This window comes from Balaenoptera borealis (assembly GCF_965194805.1).
Source record: "Balaenoptera borealis genome assembly, chromosome: 19".
NCBI lineage: Eukaryota > Metazoa > Chordata > Mammalia > Artiodactyla > Balaenopteridae > Balaenoptera > Balaenoptera borealis.
Window position 1 is genome coordinate 26093458 of NC_138878.1, and position 19074 is coordinate 26112531.

General features: G+C 44.0%; 2 protein-coding genes across 2 annotated transcripts in view; one reads left to right on the top strand and one right to left on the bottom strand.

Annotated features, from left to right (window-relative positions):
* Positions 1–144: 144 nt before the first annotated feature.
* On the top strand, positions 145–18941 carry PRSS54 (serine protease 54; the record flags this gene model as incomplete). The annotated part of the gene is given in 7 exon segments (XM_082370225.1): positions 145–6979; positions 6981–7029; positions 7174–7280; positions 9186–9560; positions 14026–14280; positions 14878–15009; positions 18396–18941. Coding segments are annotated over 7 exon segments (1500 nt in total). The 5' UTR covers positions 145–6943.
* The window catches only part of CFAP263 (cilia and flagella associated protein 263), a 39972-nt gene continuing 35922 nt past the window's right edge, over positions 15025–19074 (bottom strand). The window contains exon 11 of the mRNA XM_082369051.1: positions 15025–16736. The gene's annotated coding sequence lies outside the window, so the exon portion shown is untranslated. The remainder of the gene's footprint in view (positions 16737–19074) is intronic.

Sequence of the window (19074 nt, forward strand, 5' to 3'; positions counted from 1 at the left end):
CTGGTCCGGTAAGATCCCACATGCTGTGGAGCAACTGAGCCTGTGCGCCACAGCTACTGAGCCTGCGCTCTAGAGCCCACTCTCTAGAGCCCATGAGCCACAACTACTGAAGCCTGCGCACCAAGAGCCCATGCTCTAGCAACAAAAGAAGCCACTGCAATGACAAGTCCATGCACCGCAACAAGGAGTAGCCCCCGCTTGCTGCAACTAGAGAAAGCCTGCAAGCAGCAACAAAGACCCAACGCAGCCAAAAATATATAAATAAAATAAATTTTAAAAAATAAAAAAATAAAAAAACCCACACTTCTAAGTAGTTCAAGAGTCAAAAAAGAATCATAATGGAAATGTAAAAATACTTAGAGATGAATGATAAGGAAAGCACAAGGTATCAAAACTTAAAACTTAAGAGATGCTAAGAAAGTAGAACTTAAAGGGAAATACGAAGTCTTAAATGCTTATTTTAGAGAAGAGGGCAAAAAATTCATGAGCTGAATGTCCAGCCTGAAATTTTAGAAAAAGAAAACAAAATAAACCTAAAGAAGGTAGAAGAAAACAAATAATAAGTCTAAGGGTAGAGAATAATAAGCTAGAAAACAAACATACAAATTAATAAACCAGTGCTAGTACTAAAAAAAGATGTTAGCAATAAGCTAAAAAACAAAGATACAAAGATACCAAAAAAAAAACTAAAAAAACTCTAAAAACAAAAGACAAAGAGATCAACAAAGACAAAAATTTAGTCTGAAAACACAGGTAAACTGGAACTCTGGAGAAAGTGATAAAGAATAGACAGAGGCATGAATAAACAATATTAGGAATGAAAAAAGAATGTTAACTTTTACAACAGAGATTTTAAAAGATAGTGAGTACTATAGTCCTTATGCCAATAATTTGAAAACTAACAAAATGGAAAAGTTCCTAGAAAAACATAACTTACCAAAGCTACGTCAAGATGTATAGTCCTAGGAGCACTAAAAAAATTAATCAGCTTTAAAACTTTCCCTGCAAACACCAGACCAAGGTAGTTTTCAAACGAGTTCTGCAAAATTTCAGAGAACAGACCATTTCTATCTCCCAGCTAATTCCACAGGGCCTTAAAACTGATACAACAACAAGAAAGGAAAATTATAAGCCAATCTAACTCTCAAACACAGATGCCAAAAGCCCTATATAAAACATTGGCAAATAGTAGTGTATAAAAAGATAACATTAATCCTTGAAATTCAAGAGTGGTTTAATTTGAGAAATTCTGTATGCTTTATTAATCACACTAACCAATTCAAGAAGAAAAACCATATGATTATCTTAATTGACGCCAAAAAATTATTTGATAAACTTCAATCCCAGATTTTGATTAAAACAAAACAAAACTTAGAAATAAAAGGGGAGTTCCTTAACCTAATTAAGTAAATCTATTTAGCAATCCATTATCATATATTATTCTAAATGAGGAAGTGTTAGAAACCTTCCCTTTGACCAAGACAAGGATGCCCGCTATTACTGATTCTATTCAACTTTGTACTGGAGGTCTCAGGCTGTAAGACAAGAAATGAAAGGCATAACAACTGTAAAGGGAGAAACAAAACTGTCATTATTTGCAGGTGATATAATTCTTTACATGGAAAATCCGAAAAAATCTAAAGGTAAATTATTAGAAATAATGATGGTTTAGAGGGAAATGGTTAAAAAGAATAATAAAAGAAGACATCATTTAATTGCAACCAAAAAGTGTAAGATACCTAGGAATAAATTCTATCAAAAGATGTGCAAGACCTTTTTGCAGAAAATCATAAAATTGTACCTAAAAATCTTAAAGGAGATCTAATTAGATTGAGTGATACATTGTGCTCATGGATAAGAAGACTCAATATTGTAAAGATGTTATATTAGCCACAGATTGACCTATTGATGGAATGCAATTCTAATCCAAATCTTAGAAGGTGTTTTTTGTTTTTGTTTTTGCTTTTTTGTGTGTGTGTAAGTTGCCAAGTTGATTCTAAAAAATACAAAAAGCTAAGAATAGTCAGGACATTCCTAAAGGAAAAGAATTAGGTGAGAGCACTTGCCTTACTAGATATAGGGCTTGTACAAAGCTATATGTATAGCTTTGTACAAAAATATATAATATATATTTTTTGGCCACGCCGCGAGGCTTGCAGGATCTTAGTTCCCTGACCAGTGATCGAACCCGGGTCCTCGGCAGTGAGAGCTCAGAGTCCCAACCACTGAACCGCCAGGGAATTCCCTATAATATTTCAATACTATAACACTATAATATGATATAATACTATAATAAAATTGTGTGGAATTGACACAGGGACATAGACAAAACGACCAGTGTAACAAAAGAGAGAGCTCAGAAACAGACCCAGGCACAAATGAAACGCTGATATATGTCTGAGGTCACACTGGAGACCTGTGGAGAAATAATGCTGGCACAACTGAGTATCCATGTGAGAAAAAGTGAATCTATACCATGCACAAAAAAATTCCAGACAGACTGAGGACTTACGTGTGAAGAACAAAACTCGAAAGATTTGAGAAGATGATATAGTAGAATAGATCTCTGATGTTGACCTACGGAAGGGTTTCTTAAACAAGACAAAAGAGCCCTAACTGTAAATGTTCATACATTTGACTTTATTAAAACTAAAATTGAGACCTCTGTTTATTCAAAACACCACAAAGAAATCAAAAGTGAAAACAAAGGCCACAACTGGTAGAAGATATTCACCATAAATACAGTGAACAATATTCAGAATATATTAAGAATTCTTACATAGCACTAAGAACCCAACAGAAGGCAACCCAACAGAAAAAAAAGGGCAGAAGACACAAGCATTAACTTGTAGAGGCAATAAACATGTGGGAAAGTATCCTCAACATTATAATTAGGGAAGTGCAAATTAGCAATGAGATATCATTTATACCTATTGGATTGGCCAAAAATTAAGGCTGACAGTGGCAAGTGTTGGAAAGGACATGGATTGGCAGGGACCCATATATACTGCTTGTACGAGTATAAATTGGTACAACCACCCTGGAAAACAGTCTAGCATTGTCTTCTAAAAACAGGTATATCCTAACATATCATCCTCTGACCTAGCAACCCTACATCCAGTATACACAGCCTAGAGAAACTCTTGCCCATGTACTCAATATATAGTTTAAGCATATATACACATGGATAAACTTATTACAAAACAAAGAGCAAGAGAATGAGAGAGAGGGCAAATACAAGATAATGGTAATACCTAGCTCTTGTGTTGTGTGGTAAGTTTGACTTAAAGAAATATATCTGTTAAATGTTCCCTTTAAATTAAATGACTTAAAATTGAAGGTTTTCATTAGGGAAATTTACACTGACACAGCTACATGTGGTACAAATGTTCATTATCAGTCTGTCTCAAAGATTGTTGATTGGGTAATTTGATTTTCAGGGGCCAGCGGCTAATGAAATGTGTTTCATTTTGATAAAAATTGAAAAAATCTTGCATACAAGTTCTCTATTTAGGAGTTAAGGACATGGTAAACCTGATATTCTATTTTAAATCTTTCTAGGAAGATTTAAAACATTCTATGGATGATCTCTTTCGTGAAAAACTTGCAAATCCAATACAGATATCTGAAAATAAAATTTCCAAATCATGGCATGACACCATTAAAATATTTTTGTCATTTTCAAACAAGCACAATGACCTCTTTGGTATATAACTTATAGATTTTTTTTTTCTAGAATGAGGGCATTATAATGCTTTCTTGAATTTAAAATTCCTGCTTTTTTTTTTTTCCCTAAGCAGAGAAGATATCTAAATGGCAAAAGCCTGATTCAAAGTTATGCTCTTCATAGCAGACATCATACCATGATTAGGAAGCCTTCAGTGAGCGACATTAATGAAAAATAACTCAAAAAGAAGGCAGCATGAGCTAGCAACAAAATTCCTGTTCAAGAGACCTTGTAGGATGTTGTCTCGGTATAGTAGAAAAGTCACCCCAAGCAGGTGAGCAATAACTATGACATATTTGGGTGAGTAGATATTTTGCTTAACAATTCAACAAACCAGGGATGAGTAGGAAGCAATGCTTGGAAAATGGGTGGTACATAAATGAAGAAATGCTTGATATTTTTTGTCCTGTCAATTTCACAAGAGATTTCTGAAGTGTGGTAAAGCTCTTATTGGCATGTTTAAAAAACATTTTCCAAAGCTGCAATGGGACATGAAGAAATATCTTCCAGAGGGAAAAGAAGCCAAGCGGACTAGAAATCCAACCATCACTATCTCTCAGAATGAAACTTTCAACTTTCCAGAAGAAAATTTCAACTCCCCAGGTTTTGAGCATGGTGGGCAGGCCCCTGAGCACCAGAGAACAGTCATCAGTGAAAAAAATCTCTCCGTGATTTTAGAGTCCACGTTCAATCTGAATACACTGAACTGAATAGCTGACGGAGCCCCCAGAACATGCTGCGATTTCAGACGTCCTTTGAGAGTTAGGATTTTCTAACTTAATGTAAATAAAGAGTAAAAATAGAAAGTGACAGGTTGAAAAACTACATATGTTTCATGCTGTCACTGTCCTGGATATGGAGCCCTTGGTGTAAGAGTGAAAATGAATTTCCTCTCAAAGATATAAAATAAAAATTTTATTATTATTAACCTTAAAGAATTAAATAATTATTTAAAACGTTGTGATGAAGTTTTTAAAAATTTACCTAAAGTTGGCAGTCTGTACTAAGTGGCCCGGAGAGGATGAAAATTTGAGGCCCACCGTCTGTAAGGTCTGCTCGGCCCCTGCAGGATTCTGATCAGGCCTTTCTTATCGTGGGTTATGCTAGATCCTTCCTGTGAGGAGACAGAGTGTTTCTGGTGGTTCGCGCATGAGCTCTTTTCATGAAGAAATTTAAAGAGGAATCTGGAGAGAGTCAGGGTCTTGGGCACTAACCTCAGCATCTCCATTCTTAAAGAGCGGACTTTGACTTGGCCCCAATCACTGTTTCTACTTCCGTCCCCTATAAAGGTAGCACGTGGTCCAGGCTGAGAAATGCAGACTTGGAGATCGGTGACCCTGGAGTTGGAAGGATCTGGGTTGGAATCCTGCCCACGTTTTCCAGGTGTTCGGCTTTAGGGAAGTGACTTTCCCACCCTGAGGCACTCTGTTTCCAACTGGAAACTTGGGTAATTCCCTCATCCTGGCACAGTGATTGTGAATCCTGAATGAGAAAATGTGAAAGCTCTTTGAGACCTGCAATGTGGAGCATACTGAAGGATCAACAGCTCCCATCTCTCCCACTGCCAAAAATCTTACTGATTCCATTCTCCCAGCAGAAGCCAAGCCCTGCTCGGTGCTGGAGGTGATAGAGGCTGGCGAGGCACACGGGATGGGCGTCAGGGAAACCGTGAGGGGAAGGAGATAGTGGCTCCTCTCTAGTCGGGCTTCGTTCTCTATCCAGCCATCCTTCACCCATCAGCCATTCATCTGTCTGTCCAATAAGTGCCATTTACGCACCTGCACCAGCAGCCTGCGAGCCCTCTGGTTCCGTGGAGTTACATCTCACCACAACGTTCTCAACACTTTCCTAAAGTCCTGGCATTTGTGCTGAAGCCAGAGCTGTTCGTAGCGGCCAGAGTGCAGATCCGTCTGGCCCGGTGGTCTGGCAGGGCCCTTCTGGTAGCTCCACGTGGACCCACAAGCTGTGGGAGCTGAAGAAAACTGGGCTGAGCCTCCAGGAAACCACAGAGGGAGTGTAAGAATGTTGTCGGGGATTGGAAAAACCAAACCCACCCAAGTCGTGGGCTTCCTCCGTCCAGTCAGACAAACTCATGTAGACACAGGGCAGGTGCTGAGGAGGCAGACAGACCACGGCCACGACTGGACAGGACTCTGTGATCTAGCGAAAGGGATGCCATCTCAGCCAGACTCGGGGAGAGCCAGGCTTCCAGAATAGCCCTGCCAAGTTTAGGAAACAGGCAGGCTTTTCATCCCGGCTCCTCCCGCGTCCCCATGTCCAGACATTTGCTTGGTGACACCATGGTAACTATGATGCCACAATGGAACATTCTTCCCAAGGTGGTAGCAGGATCCCTCTGTTGAGCTCTGCGGTGTAAGGTCAGGGTGAGTTCGTTTCTCCTTTAGCAGGAGCAGTTCACGGAAGAACTCTGAGAACCATCCTGATGACAAGAAACACTTGGTGTCATGAGCAGAACATGGTGACTGAGGACGGCATGCACCGGTTTCTTAGGCTCTTGTGCATTGTCTGAGGCGAGGGTAGGCCTGGTGGTGGGGCTGGTGGAGGAGCGCGCCTGGGCTTTGAATTCCAGCTCCACCACTCGGCAGCTGTGTGACCTTGGGTGGGATTCTCAATGTCTCTGAGTATCAGTTTCTGAATCTGTAAAATGGGAATGATGATAGTGTCCACCTCACAGGGTGACTGTGTGAATGAACTGGGTGACATGCTGGGGCAGTTACTATGTAAAAGGATGAGCTGCCACCAATTAGAAGAAATTCTAGTAGAGTTTAGCAGGAGGGGCAAAATCAGGGAAGGCTTTCACGGAACACCTGCTTTTTGCTTTCAGCAGCATTTTATGGCTACAGAGTTAAGGCTAGGGTTGAATTCCACGAGTCAAAAGATGACCCTTTTCTGAGACCCGGCTCTGTGGGAAAGCCGGAGACCCTGGATTGTGGAGAAAACTGACTGGCGTGGCCACCTTCTTTCGCTGGGCCGTCTTACACGTTGCTGGCTGAATAGCGGGGCTGGGCAGCTGGTCCCTGCCTCTTTACTGCAGGGACCCAAAAAATAGGGATGTGACAGGTCTGTTTCCCATGTCCTGGAAGTTTTGTTAGTGGAAAGGAAAAGAGGCAGCGACTCTGACGCTGCGGTGAAATCACCACCCTGGGGAGGAGAGGAAAAGCCCATGCGTTTGCTGTTCTGTGTTCACAGCTGCCCATGGTGTCTGCTGCGGCTCTCTCTGGGGATGGCAGCGATGAGAGGGACGCTCTTGGTGTTGTTCTACATCTCCCATGCTTCTGCCAGTGAGTGGGCTTCTCTCTTCCTTCCCAACTTTAGCTGATCGTGTGACATGGCAGGGGGAATCATCCCGGAAGAGGAAATGGTCCTTAATGTGCAGAGAGGGACTCAGGGGGGGTAGGTGACTCACGGCATTTTGCTCTGGGCAGCTTGCGTTGGTGGTGGGAACCAGGAAGAGAGTGGGACGTGGGGCATGGATGTAGGAAACTGTGGCTTCAGCAGCCTGGTGTCAGGCCTAGTCCTTGGTGAGAGTACGGTTAGGGGGACAAGCCTTAGGCCATGGAGAGGCCCCCTGCGCAGACGGGGTTGGCGTGATGCCTGCCTCCCCACTCACAGCCCTGCCCTGCTCTTCCGGGGGCACATTCCCCGCGCTCCGTCAGGTGGCGGACATCCTTCCTGAGCCGGGGTGGGGGCCCCGAGATGCGTCTTATGCACTTGGGAACCGGGCCTTCCCTGTGTTTCTACTTCAGTATTGTTCCGATGAAGCCCTTTATCCTTAAACCTTATTGTTACCTCTAAACTGACCCCCAGTTGCAGGGCCCGGCCCAGGAACAGGGAGGTGCCTGAGAGGCTGCCTGGCCTCAGTTGGCAGAAGTGGCAGCTGCAGTCCCCTCCCCGACCCCCAGGTTGTCCAGGACTAAAATTCTGGCCTGGAAAGGGGAAATGGAGGGGGGCACCAGACTAAAGCAGGCTCTGCCCCACCTTCTGCCACCCCAGCTGGCTCTCTCCTGTCTTCCTGGAGTTAGATGGGGGACAGGAGAGAGCTTCCCGTGCACGCACACACACACGTGCACACGCCAAGAGGACCGCCCCACCTTCCAGGCCTCCTCCGTCTCCTTGCAGCCCAAGGAGACAAAACACAGATAGGGCCTCTCTCCACTCCTAAAAAGCCTCAGGCAAGGGACCTGGGGCAAACATTTCATCTCTGAGGCAGATTTCCTCATTATATCCTGGCTGTTCAAGAGTTTTATAAGGACAAATGAATCAGCCAGCTAGAGCTTTGAAAAAGCAAAAGTCATCACAAACCTGTAGGTTCTTCGTGGGTTAGGAAGAGTTGGTTAGTGCCTCATTCACCACAGACTACCAATGTCCTGTGAAAAAAAAAACGGAATTCTTGTCTTTGGTGATCCTGAAGCACTTGGTGGCCTTACAGACATCATCTTGCTAACAACCAGCTCTTGTCACTGTTTCAGCAAAGACTCCAAGTGTCAACTCATAGAGATGTTTGATCACATGATGCCCTAGCATGGCGAGGTCTGCTGTGGTCCTTTAATGACTATACTGAATGTTCAGTCAACTTCAGCATCATGGTTTGGAAACTCTCTGTCATTGATGCTCACCTCAGAGGTCACCTCCTGGGGGAAGCCCTCCCAGACTTCATGTTCTGGGCAGAATCCATGCCCCCTCCTCTGTATACTCCGGGCACTGTCCCTTGTGTCACAAGTCTCTCTGAATGCTGCCACTCTCCAATGTGTCTGTCTCCCCTGTGCACTGTGACGTCCCCTGGGGCGGGGACAGGATCCTGAAATCCTTCCCTGCCAGCCCAGCCCCTAACTCAGCAGGGCTGCATGTGCGGTTGGATGAATGGCTGAAAAAGAAGCCACCAATGACCTGACTTTTTCAGCTGGTGCTACCCACCATGTGACACACAGAACCCAGGGCCACCAATTTAGAAAAAAAGCACTGGGTACTCATGCAGTGGCTATCAGAGCAGTGGTTTACATGGGGAAAAAAATGGAATTGTCCACTAGGCTTAGCACTATCAGTCATGGGGACACAACACTCCTCTTGTGACAGGCGTGTGTTACCCCACTTCTCATAAAAGGAAACTGAGGCCCAGACAGAGGCGTGGCTCTCCCCAAGTCTCAACACATAGGGGCCAACTGGACTTGGGACACTGTGTCCAGGGACTTCCTGAAACACTAGTGGTTCTCAACCCCAAGTACACATTCGAATCTACCCTGGGGAGCTTTTGGAAAACATCAATGCCCAGGCCTCATCTCCAGGGGTCCGGGAGGGGCTGGGCAGCAGGCGGATGAAATGTTCAGTCAGCTTGAGAATCCCTATACTCCACTCTGCATAGGCGAGGATGAGAAGGGCACCCCTGGTCCACTAAGGAGGCCGGGCACGGGGACTCATTGGGACAGGGCACGTGGACTAGGGAGGGAGACCCACCAAGGGTCTTTTATGGGGAAGAAGACCCACTAGGAAAATAAACGTGGGTGGTAGAGTTAGTGGTGACCAAGACAGAGAGCCAGAAAAAGCGGGGAACCAGCAGAAGAGCGAGCGGGTCCTGGGGTCTGGTGCGGCGGCCGCAGCCCCAGGCCTCCAGCTCCTTGCCCCTGCACAACCCCCTGCAGCTTGCGGCATCCAGAAAAGCAACCCTGTGGAAACTTCCGAGGAGGGTCTGGTGGAAGACGAGGAGTTCCCGTGGGTGGTGTCGCTGCAGGATGTCCAGTACACACACCTGGCCTTCGGCAGCGTCCTCAGTGAGTTCTGGATCCTCAGCGTCGCATCTGCCTTTCAGAACAGGCCAGTACCCCTCCTTCGGAGTCTACGCGGCCCACCGAGGCGGAGTGGGGGGGGGCTCTGTTTCCTGCTCAGCTTGGGGAGGCCTGGAAGGTCGATGCCCAGTGACAGGGCAACAGGGCTTTTTACCAGCGCAGCGCTCACTGTGAGTTTGGGGCTCCTGAGGTCACCAGTTGCCAAGGTTGGCGCAGTCTGTGTCTCCTCTGCTGTGAGGACTGCCAGCTGCACAACTGCAAAGTGAAACGCTTGTTTCTCCATCTTCTACAGGAAGGATATTTGTTCCCATTTTATTACAATCACAAAGGCACTAACTCTTTTTTCTTTTTTTTGACACTTTTTTTTTTTTTTAATTTTTTTAAACATCTTTACTGGAGAGGCACTGACTCTTGATACTAGAGGTCCCTATTGCTTATCTTGTTAAGTGAATTGATAGGAGCCCTTACCTTAACACACTTACCTCAGGCCTTAACAATGTGACTGCCACAAATACATGCAGGTAGAGAAAAGACTTGAAGGAAATACGCAAACACTTGAGGAGTGCCCATCTCTGGATGCTCAGAATGCATGTGATTTGTTTTCTTCTTTGAACTTCTCTGTATTCTCCAAATTTTTTACAATAAATGGGCATTCTCTTAAACCAGAAAAAGAAAAAAAACCTATATATGCTATTAAAGGAATAACTTTTTTTGGTAAAACATCTCACTTTCTGACCCAACGATTTCACTTTTGGGTATCAACATTAAGGAAATAATTTCAGCCACTGGAAAAGTTTTATGCACAAAGTTGTTCATAGGATGATTAATTACACACAAAACACTGGAAGTGTAATGTCTGATTATCATGGATAAGTAAATTATGATATAGTTAACTATTTTATAGTTTATAATACGTTATATATGATACATAGTATATAACTTCTATGTATAATTACATATAGATCTATCTATTCAATATATTATATAGATATATATATGTGATATATACTATATATAGTATATATTATACAGTATATAATATATACTATATATAGTATACATACTATATTATATTATAATTTATAATTATAATTTATAAATATATAGTATATTATATAATTTATAGTATATATACTATTTATACATTATATATTATATATACACATATAGAGTATGGGGGGAGAGAATATAATTACTATAACTGGCCAAATACATTATAGTGTAAGCCCTTGATGAGATATTGTGCAATTGCTGAATTTTTTAACATATGACTTGTATTTTTTAATTAAAAATACATGTATTTAAATGAAAATACATGTAATACTGTGATGTTCATGAGGAACAAAAGAGTGTATAATGAAAATCAGCTCCTCCCCTTCCCTGCCCTTCAGTCATCATTTCCCTCCCTTGAGCCATTTCTGTCACCAGTTTCTTGGGTGTTCTTCCTGAAACACTCCATGCACTCATGGATATCTATATACCTATAGGTCTATCTATATTGACTCATATCTATTGACAGAGAGAGAATTTTCTTTCTCCCCTGTATTAATCTGCTGGGGCTGCCACAATGAAATACTACAGACAGGGTGGCTTAGACAATAGAAATTTATTTCTTACTGTTCCAGAGGCCTGGAAGTCCAAGATCAAGGTGTCAGCAGGGTTGGTTTCTCCCGAGGACTCACTCCTTGGTGTGTGGACAGCCACCTTCTCCTTGTGTTCTCCCATGGCCTTTCCTCTGTGTGCACACATTATTGCTGTCTCTTCTTCTTATAAGGACACTAGTCCTGTTGGATTAGGGCCCCACCCTATGGACTAATTTAACCTTAATTACCTCCTTAAAGGCCCTATCTCCAAACACATTCACACTGGGGGTTAGGGTTTCACCTATGAACATGGGGGGACACAATTCAGTCCATACACCCGCCAATACAACTAGTAACACACCATATACATTATTCCACTCTTAGCTTTTTTCACTCTGTCATGAATGTTGGGTGATCCTTTCTTATCGATACATAGAAAGTTACCTCATTATATGCATCAGTTAGCTGCCCAGTATCCCATATGGATGTACCATAACTACACAGTCCTCTAATAATGGAAATTTGGGTTGTTTCCAATCTTCACTAGTAGCAAAAAATGCTGCAGTAGATACACTTGTACACACATTATTTCACATACATGGAAGTATATTGTTGCCTGAATAACCTAAGAGTGGAAAAACTGGACTAAATCTTGATAGCTGTTGCCAACCAGCCCTCCAGAGAGGTTCTGTTTTCTGTGTAGTGTTTTCATTACTGCTATTTTCTATCTGGTCTGCTGTTTTGGTTTTGATTTCCTCTCTGACTCTGGGTTTTATTAAAGACCATTTAAAAATATCCAGGTGATAGGGTGTTTTGTTTTGTATTTTAACATGATTTAAGTTTGAGTTAGACTGCATGGTGATCTATTAAGGAATTTGTTGATGTTATCTTGGTGGTCTACTATGTGGTCCATATGAATATTTTCCACAGGTAAATTAAAGAGCTCATTTTCTGTCCTTGGAGTACAATTTAATATATAAAATTGGGGCAGGGAGTCTACTTGATCTATCCTAGGCTGACTGAGGTGAATTACAAACTTCTGGCTTTTCCTCGTCCTATTTCCTGGAATTTAATTCATGAACATTGTATCACTTGCTGCAGATATTTATAAATGAACTCTTCACTGTAGACTGAATTCCTTATCATCATGAAAAGCCTTTCTTTGTCTTGTTGCACGCTCTTCTGCTCTGGTGTTCAGAATGAAGCTCCTGCTTTTTGTTTTTATTTTAGACTGTTCTGTTTTTATTGCTTCCTGTTTTTCTTTTCATTATATGGCTTTGTTTTGTATGTCTCTTCTGACAAATTTGGAAAGTTTGAACTTGTGTTCTCGTGGTCATCTTAGAATTATAATTTCATGGAAGACACACAAATCTTCTGTTTCTCTCTGGATAGTCCTCTCTAGATTCTATTGTGGCTGATGCCAGAATTCCTGTCTTTTCACTTCTTCCCTCATTCTTCATGACCATCCAATTTTAATAGGTTATTTATGTACTTTAATGTTTACCTTGATTCTTATATATATTTGTACACCCTTGTTATTTCATATATTAGCTATAAATAAATAATAGTTTAGACTCCCATAAAAGATGAGAAAATTGGTGTATACACCTACCTCTGCTGGTTTACACCACTATTCCAATCTATAACTTTAAAAGTTTCTCTTTTAATTTTAGACCCATATAATGAATTCCACACTTACTGACCGTCCCTTTGCTGGATTTTTTCCATTCAACACTGGAATTGGCTAAAATTTGTCTTCAAGTAGTTTCTTTTCTTTTTTTTTTTTTTTGGCCACGTTGCACAGCATGTGGGATCTTAGTTCCCCGACCAGGAATCGACTGTGTGCCCCCTGCAGTGGAAGTGCAGAGTCCTAACTACTGGACTGCCAGGGAAGTCCCTCCAAGTAGTTTCTTAAAGGGCTCCCAAGAACCATATTTCCTCGAGTTTTACATATTCAGAAATGCTGTGCTGCCCTTAAATCTGAACGACCACTTAAGTGTAGAAGTCATGGATCATGCCTGCTTCCATTTGAAGAATTAACAGGCATTCTCACCCTCACCACACCTCGGCTTCTGGTATTAAATCTTGCTGTGGAGAAGTCTGAAGCCATTCTGATTTTTTCCTCTGTAGGTGGGAGATCACACATCCTAGTATTCCCCGGGAGAGGCCTGGTTTACACCTGTTATCCTATTGTTAGCATCTTCACTCTCACAAGTTCCCCAGCTTAGACAATAAATTAGAGGACAAACTTAAGATGACTTAATCTGTTTTGTGTGGATGCCCAAGGATTCCTTCTTTGTCACTGAAGTCCAGCAACTTCACTAGCCATGCTGGATCTCTCCCATTTGCCCCTCCAGACCCACTCGCTACTCTTTTCCACTCTGCTGGGTCCCAGGAGGCTGACTTGTGTGGGTTACACCAATGGGCGCTCTTGCCTTCTGGGTTCCAGCTGGGTTTGGCCAAAGGGAGCACTGGCAAGAGATGAGAGGGAGGAAGGAAGTGAGGTCAGGTATTCCCCTGACAGGTACTGCAGACTGGATGCCTCCTCCAGCCAAGGGACCCACTCCCCATAGCTCTGTCTGACCACTCCCTCCCACCAACACCCTGTTGTTGCCTCAGCAGAAAGCTGCATATGCCACCAGGAACCCAGCATACTGCACTAGTCTCTGTGATTTCCCTACATCCTGCGAGACCTTTGTAAAGAGTCCCTTTATTAAACTTTCCTCAGTTTACCTTATTTGAGTGTGTCATCTGTTTCCGGCTGGGAGCTGACAAGGGTACGTCTCAGTGTTGATCATTCTGTATTGATTTTTCCCTAGGATATGGAGTACGCTTCCACACTGTAGACACACGAGTCTTATTTCTGGAAAACTTTCTTGGCTTCTCAAGATTCCCTTGCTCTCTCTCCAGGAAGGACGCTGTTGCTATAGTTGGTATAGCTCAGATGGATGCAAAACTGATTGCTCACAAAGAATATCCAGTCAACACCATCATCATCCATGAGGACTTTGATAATAAAACAATGAAAAATAACATAGCCCTCCTGAAGACAGACACGGCGATGCAGTTCAACAACCTGGTCCGGCCCATCTGCTTCCTCGGCAGAAAGTTGCAGATGCCACCAGCCTTGCAGAACTGCTGGGTGGCAGGATGGAATCCCACATCTGCAGTTAATGCCTTCCTTCTCCTAGAGGGGGCTGTGTGTGTGCTAGCAGTGGGGGTGACTGGGATGAACCATTCTAGGGCTTAGCTCAGTAATTCAGGTGGCCTGAGGTTCTAGAGCTGGGCTGGAACCCTCACTTGATCCGTCAAGATTCCCAGCGCTTGCCCTCTTGAGACCATTCTTACATCTGGTCCTTTTTCTTCTATTCCTACACCAAAATTGGAAGTACATGGGCAGCAGGCAGCCTGAAATGAGTGCAAGGTTACCGAGGGGCCAGGGGACATTATTTCCTGAACCAGAGCTGACAGTCCTCTTGTCTGAGCCATCCTTGTTTTCTTTTATTTTTGGGAAACAAACAAGGAAATGCATTCATTCTCTGTAGATGTGGAGGACGGGTGAACATTTTCTCTGCCTATTTTCACATTCAAGTTCAAAGCAAAGGTAGTTTTCAGTAAAAACTGAGACACAGGTTTGGATTTCTGTGAGGAAAAGGGGGTTTATCAGAACATTTCCTACTCACTCCCATCTGGATATGTGAGCTGTAGTTGCGTTGACTCGGGGGATGTCTTCTTGTGAATAATTCTCGGGCTCTCTGTTGTCCAGACAGGAAATCACATGACGATGAGTATCCTGAGGAAAATCTCCGTGAAGGACATCGACTTGTGTCCCTTAAACAAAATCGAGAAAACAGGATGTGGCAATCACATAGAGATGGAAACTGATGCCGTCTGCTTGGTAAGAACGCGCTGGAACAGAAGCTACAGGCTGAGAGTAAGCAGTGGTCACTTCATGGGGGGGCCTCAGGACTCCCCCTCGCTGGACTGTGAGCTCCGTGAGGGCAGGGACTGTCACCTGGGATTCATGGACGTCTCCAGGGCGAACAGCACTTGGCAGGTAGCAAGTGGTCGATAACAATCTGCCGAATGGACTAACCAGTCACCGTTTTCAGTGTGACATGACTAAGCATGGCTAAGTCGCATGTTTTTTCATTAGCTAAAAGTTTGAAAGAGTGAGTCCAAACCACACATGCAGATATACGCTGAGCACGCCTACAGCGGGCGCTCGCTGTATTCGGCTTCTTTGGAACCCAGCCTGATGCTACTGTTCATCAGTTACTGGGTTTCTTTTTCCCTGTAAGAAGCCCTGCCCTCTACCTGGATGCGGGCTGTCCAGATGTGGCTGTCCTACCGCCTCAGGAAAATGTGCAGAATTCACAGACACCTGTCCAGGCCCCCTCATATCTGTATCTGGAAAAAGTGTGGCTTACCAGGGCCACACAGTTAATAAATCTTAAAGGCGAGAACTCAGGTCTGCCAGATTTCCAGGCAGAGTTTCCCTCCTCTACTCTAAAATTGTCTAAGACACTGATCAACCACTTCTGTCGAAGTAACCTTCAGGATTCCCTGATGGGGAAATTTTTTTTTCACAGAGGATCTAGGGAAACTTTTTTAGAGAAAAGGGAAAAAATACATATGTGCAGACAATTCTTTCTCAAAGTCATGTTATTGCAAAACCATGAGGGACTGCCTTTCATCAGGAAATAAGTTTGCCCTTCTAAAGCTGGTTCAACGTTTATCTAGTGTCTACATTGTACTGGGCTCTCTGCCAGGTGGAGGATTGTAGAAGCTTCTTAAATTACAGAATGTGTTAAAATACAGTAGAAGACGTAGCTACTTAACAAAATCCTGCCATCAGCCACTCCATCAACCTAGTGCCACACTTCGTCAAACCCAGGATGCTGTCAGGTGCAGAATGCACCATTATTTTATGTAACACTGAGAAAGAAAAAACGCTGCCACTGAAACTCTGGAATCCACTGATTAAAAGACACATCCCATTTCAAAGATGCTAATTTTTAAGAGCATCTTAAATTCACTGGAATATGAATTTAATATAAATGGAATATCATTTACCCTCTAAATGATCACCTCTTTAAACCATTCACAAAGGTCAGATTGGTTTTTAACTGTAGCACACCTGTAGACAGTCCTTTGTTTTTTAAGAGAATTGTGCTTGCAAAAAAAAAAAAAAGGTGCCTTGTCTACCTAGGATCCTTCCTAGGAAATGTGTTCTAGTGTCCAGAGGTCCTCAAAGCCACACTTCTCACATGTAGAATAAGCTACCCAGGTTCAGTGCCTGCCCTAATGGGTCCTCAGAAACCCAACAAAAGTAGAATCGCTCTGAACTCACCCCTCCTTTTTTCCCACAACTGTTAGGGCTTTTGCTGGATGTCAAGGTTGAGGATCACGCAATGAAAGGGGGTCGCTCCCCTGGGAGATGAGGTGGGGCTGGAGCACCTGGTACTCTTTGTCTCCATTGCTTGAGCTTCAGAAGTCTCAGCCTTACACGTTATGGGGAAGAGAAACAGCAACTTGCAAAACCACACAATAGCCAGGGATGTTGACCGCACAGTCATTTGTCAAAACTATTTGTCCTGAATTGCATTCTTTTTCTTCCTCAAGCTGTAAAAGCACAGTTAAAACAAATTGGGAGTGGGACTGGTGAACGGAGGGGAGACCACTCCATCCTCAGCCGGAGAACCTCTGTGCCCCAGGCAGACACAATGAGGTGCAGATAAGAGCCTGTTCACCAGTCCTAGGAGGACCAGCCAGAGCTCAGGGATGAAATCTCCACCCTCTGCTGTTTGGCAGCATGGGATGCAAACAGTAGAATATGAAAAACTGAAAACATCAAGAGTTCCCCACTCAAGCACCCCCTTCCATCTAATGAGAAGCACACACAGAGCGAAGTCTGGAATGTCATCCTCGTGTGTGTGCAGCTGTGGGACAACCAGGGCATTATGGCAGCCTTGCAGAGCATGCCTCCCGTGGCCCTGCTTGCAGAAGTGTTCTTTGCTTTTCCCATTTGCCTGCATTTCTGTTCTGGTGTGGCCTCCTCAGAAAAAGGAGGGTTCAGTGAAAGAGGCTGCATGTGTGTAGAAACCCAAGAAAGCTCAAACACCCAGGACTGGGAATGGGCAGGGGCTGAGGTGACCACTGTTTTGCCTCTTGAATTCTCACTGTTGGGTCTGTTCAGATTGTTTCCCATTGTCAGCTGCAAGCGCCCTCCATCCATGCCTCAGTCCACACAGCGAGAGCAAAGTGTGATCACCCAGCCTGTCTCGCCTGGCAGGTCACATAGATCAAAGGTAGCTGGCCAGCCTTTGATGATAAACTCCCTCTTGGACCAAGATGGACCACAGGCTGGTGCTGGGGGGCAAGTATTCCTTTAAGAAGAGGCCTGGGGGCGGGGGGTAGGGTGGAGGACAGGTAAGGTAAATTATACCTAGTAGCTATCTTGTTGCTTTTCCCACATTTCTCAGTTTTTCACATAAAAATGATGGCCTTTTCTCCACACCAGGGTAATAGCAGCTAATTGTTTACTGAGGGCATCCCGTATGTCAGGCACTGTGCTAGGAGATCTGCCGGTGTTACAGGCACTAACCGTGTTCCCCACATTAGCTCAGAGAATTAGCTAACCTGCTAGGGTCACATGTCCAGCCAAGTGTGCCGGACTTCTACCCAGTCACCTGAAGGGAGATAAGGTCTGTGTGGCAGAACTCCCGAGGCCCAGAGGACTGCTCCTGAGAGCATGGGCCAGGGATGGGGGGCAGGGTACACTGGCAGGCAGCTGCCAGGTTGGAAAAGCTGTGAACCCAGCCCGGCAGCATGTGCTTCCTGGAAGTCTGACTGACCCTAGCAGGACTGTGGGTAGATGCAAGCAGCTTAAATGAAGGATGGAAACAAAATAGGGAAGAGAAGGAACAACGGGAGCATTCCAGGCCAGAAAGGAACAAAATAACATTTGAGGAGTGAGAAACCAAAAGAGAGGGAGGATTTATTCAAAGTACTGGAAAGGGGCAAGAAAATGAAATGGGATCCAGGAAGCTACAGGCAAACTGCAGGAGCCTACAAATAATTTGTATAATGAAAGGAAAAGTCATCTTGTTGGAATTTGTGGTGGAGGTGGCCTAGATTGGAAATATTATCCTATAACTTACCCCATTTCCAGTGAGAACCCGTGTAAAACTTTTCTAGAACAGATAGTAAATTGCACAGGGACAATATTAAAAAAGAAAACAAGTTTTTCTAAGACCTGAAGCTTTCTGTCCTTTGTCACAGGGGGACCCAGGAAACCCAATGATGTGTGAGCTGAAGGAATTGAATCTGTGGGTGCTGAGAGGAATCCTGTCTCAAGGTGGTGAGAAATGCCCTGGCCTGTTCCTGTACATCAAGGTGGAAGACTACAGCAACTGGATCACGTCCAAGACCAAGAAGACCAGCCCTCCCCTGTCTTCCTTCCACCACTGGGAAAACCCGATTCCTTTCCCCAGCCACTCATCACGTGATGTTGTGACACAGAAAAAACATGCTGGGCTGAGCCAGGTTGGACGGTCCCAAACACACTTCCAAGGACAAAAAAGGGCCACCGTGCATTCATGGTCACAAATGGCAAATGGCACTCCAGTGAGTCTAGACTTCAGGGAAAAGGGTCTGAGGGAGTCAGACAAGTCTGAGGTGGCCATCCAACCCATGTACTATGACTACTACGGTGGGGAGGTTGGGGAGGGCGGGTCTCTATCAGGCCAGAACAGGTTACATCAGCCCCAAGAAATCACCTTATTTTTCTCCATGCTTGTTTTCTTTGGTACTGGCGTCTCAGTCTAGGAGCTAACCTTCCAAGCGGAAGAGAAAGCTCAGGATGCTGAGTGCCAGGCATTCACCACGCTGTTTTGGTGTCTCCTTTTGAGAGCTGCACAGCTGGGCTGCCACGGACAGGCCCACAGTACAGACTGGGCTG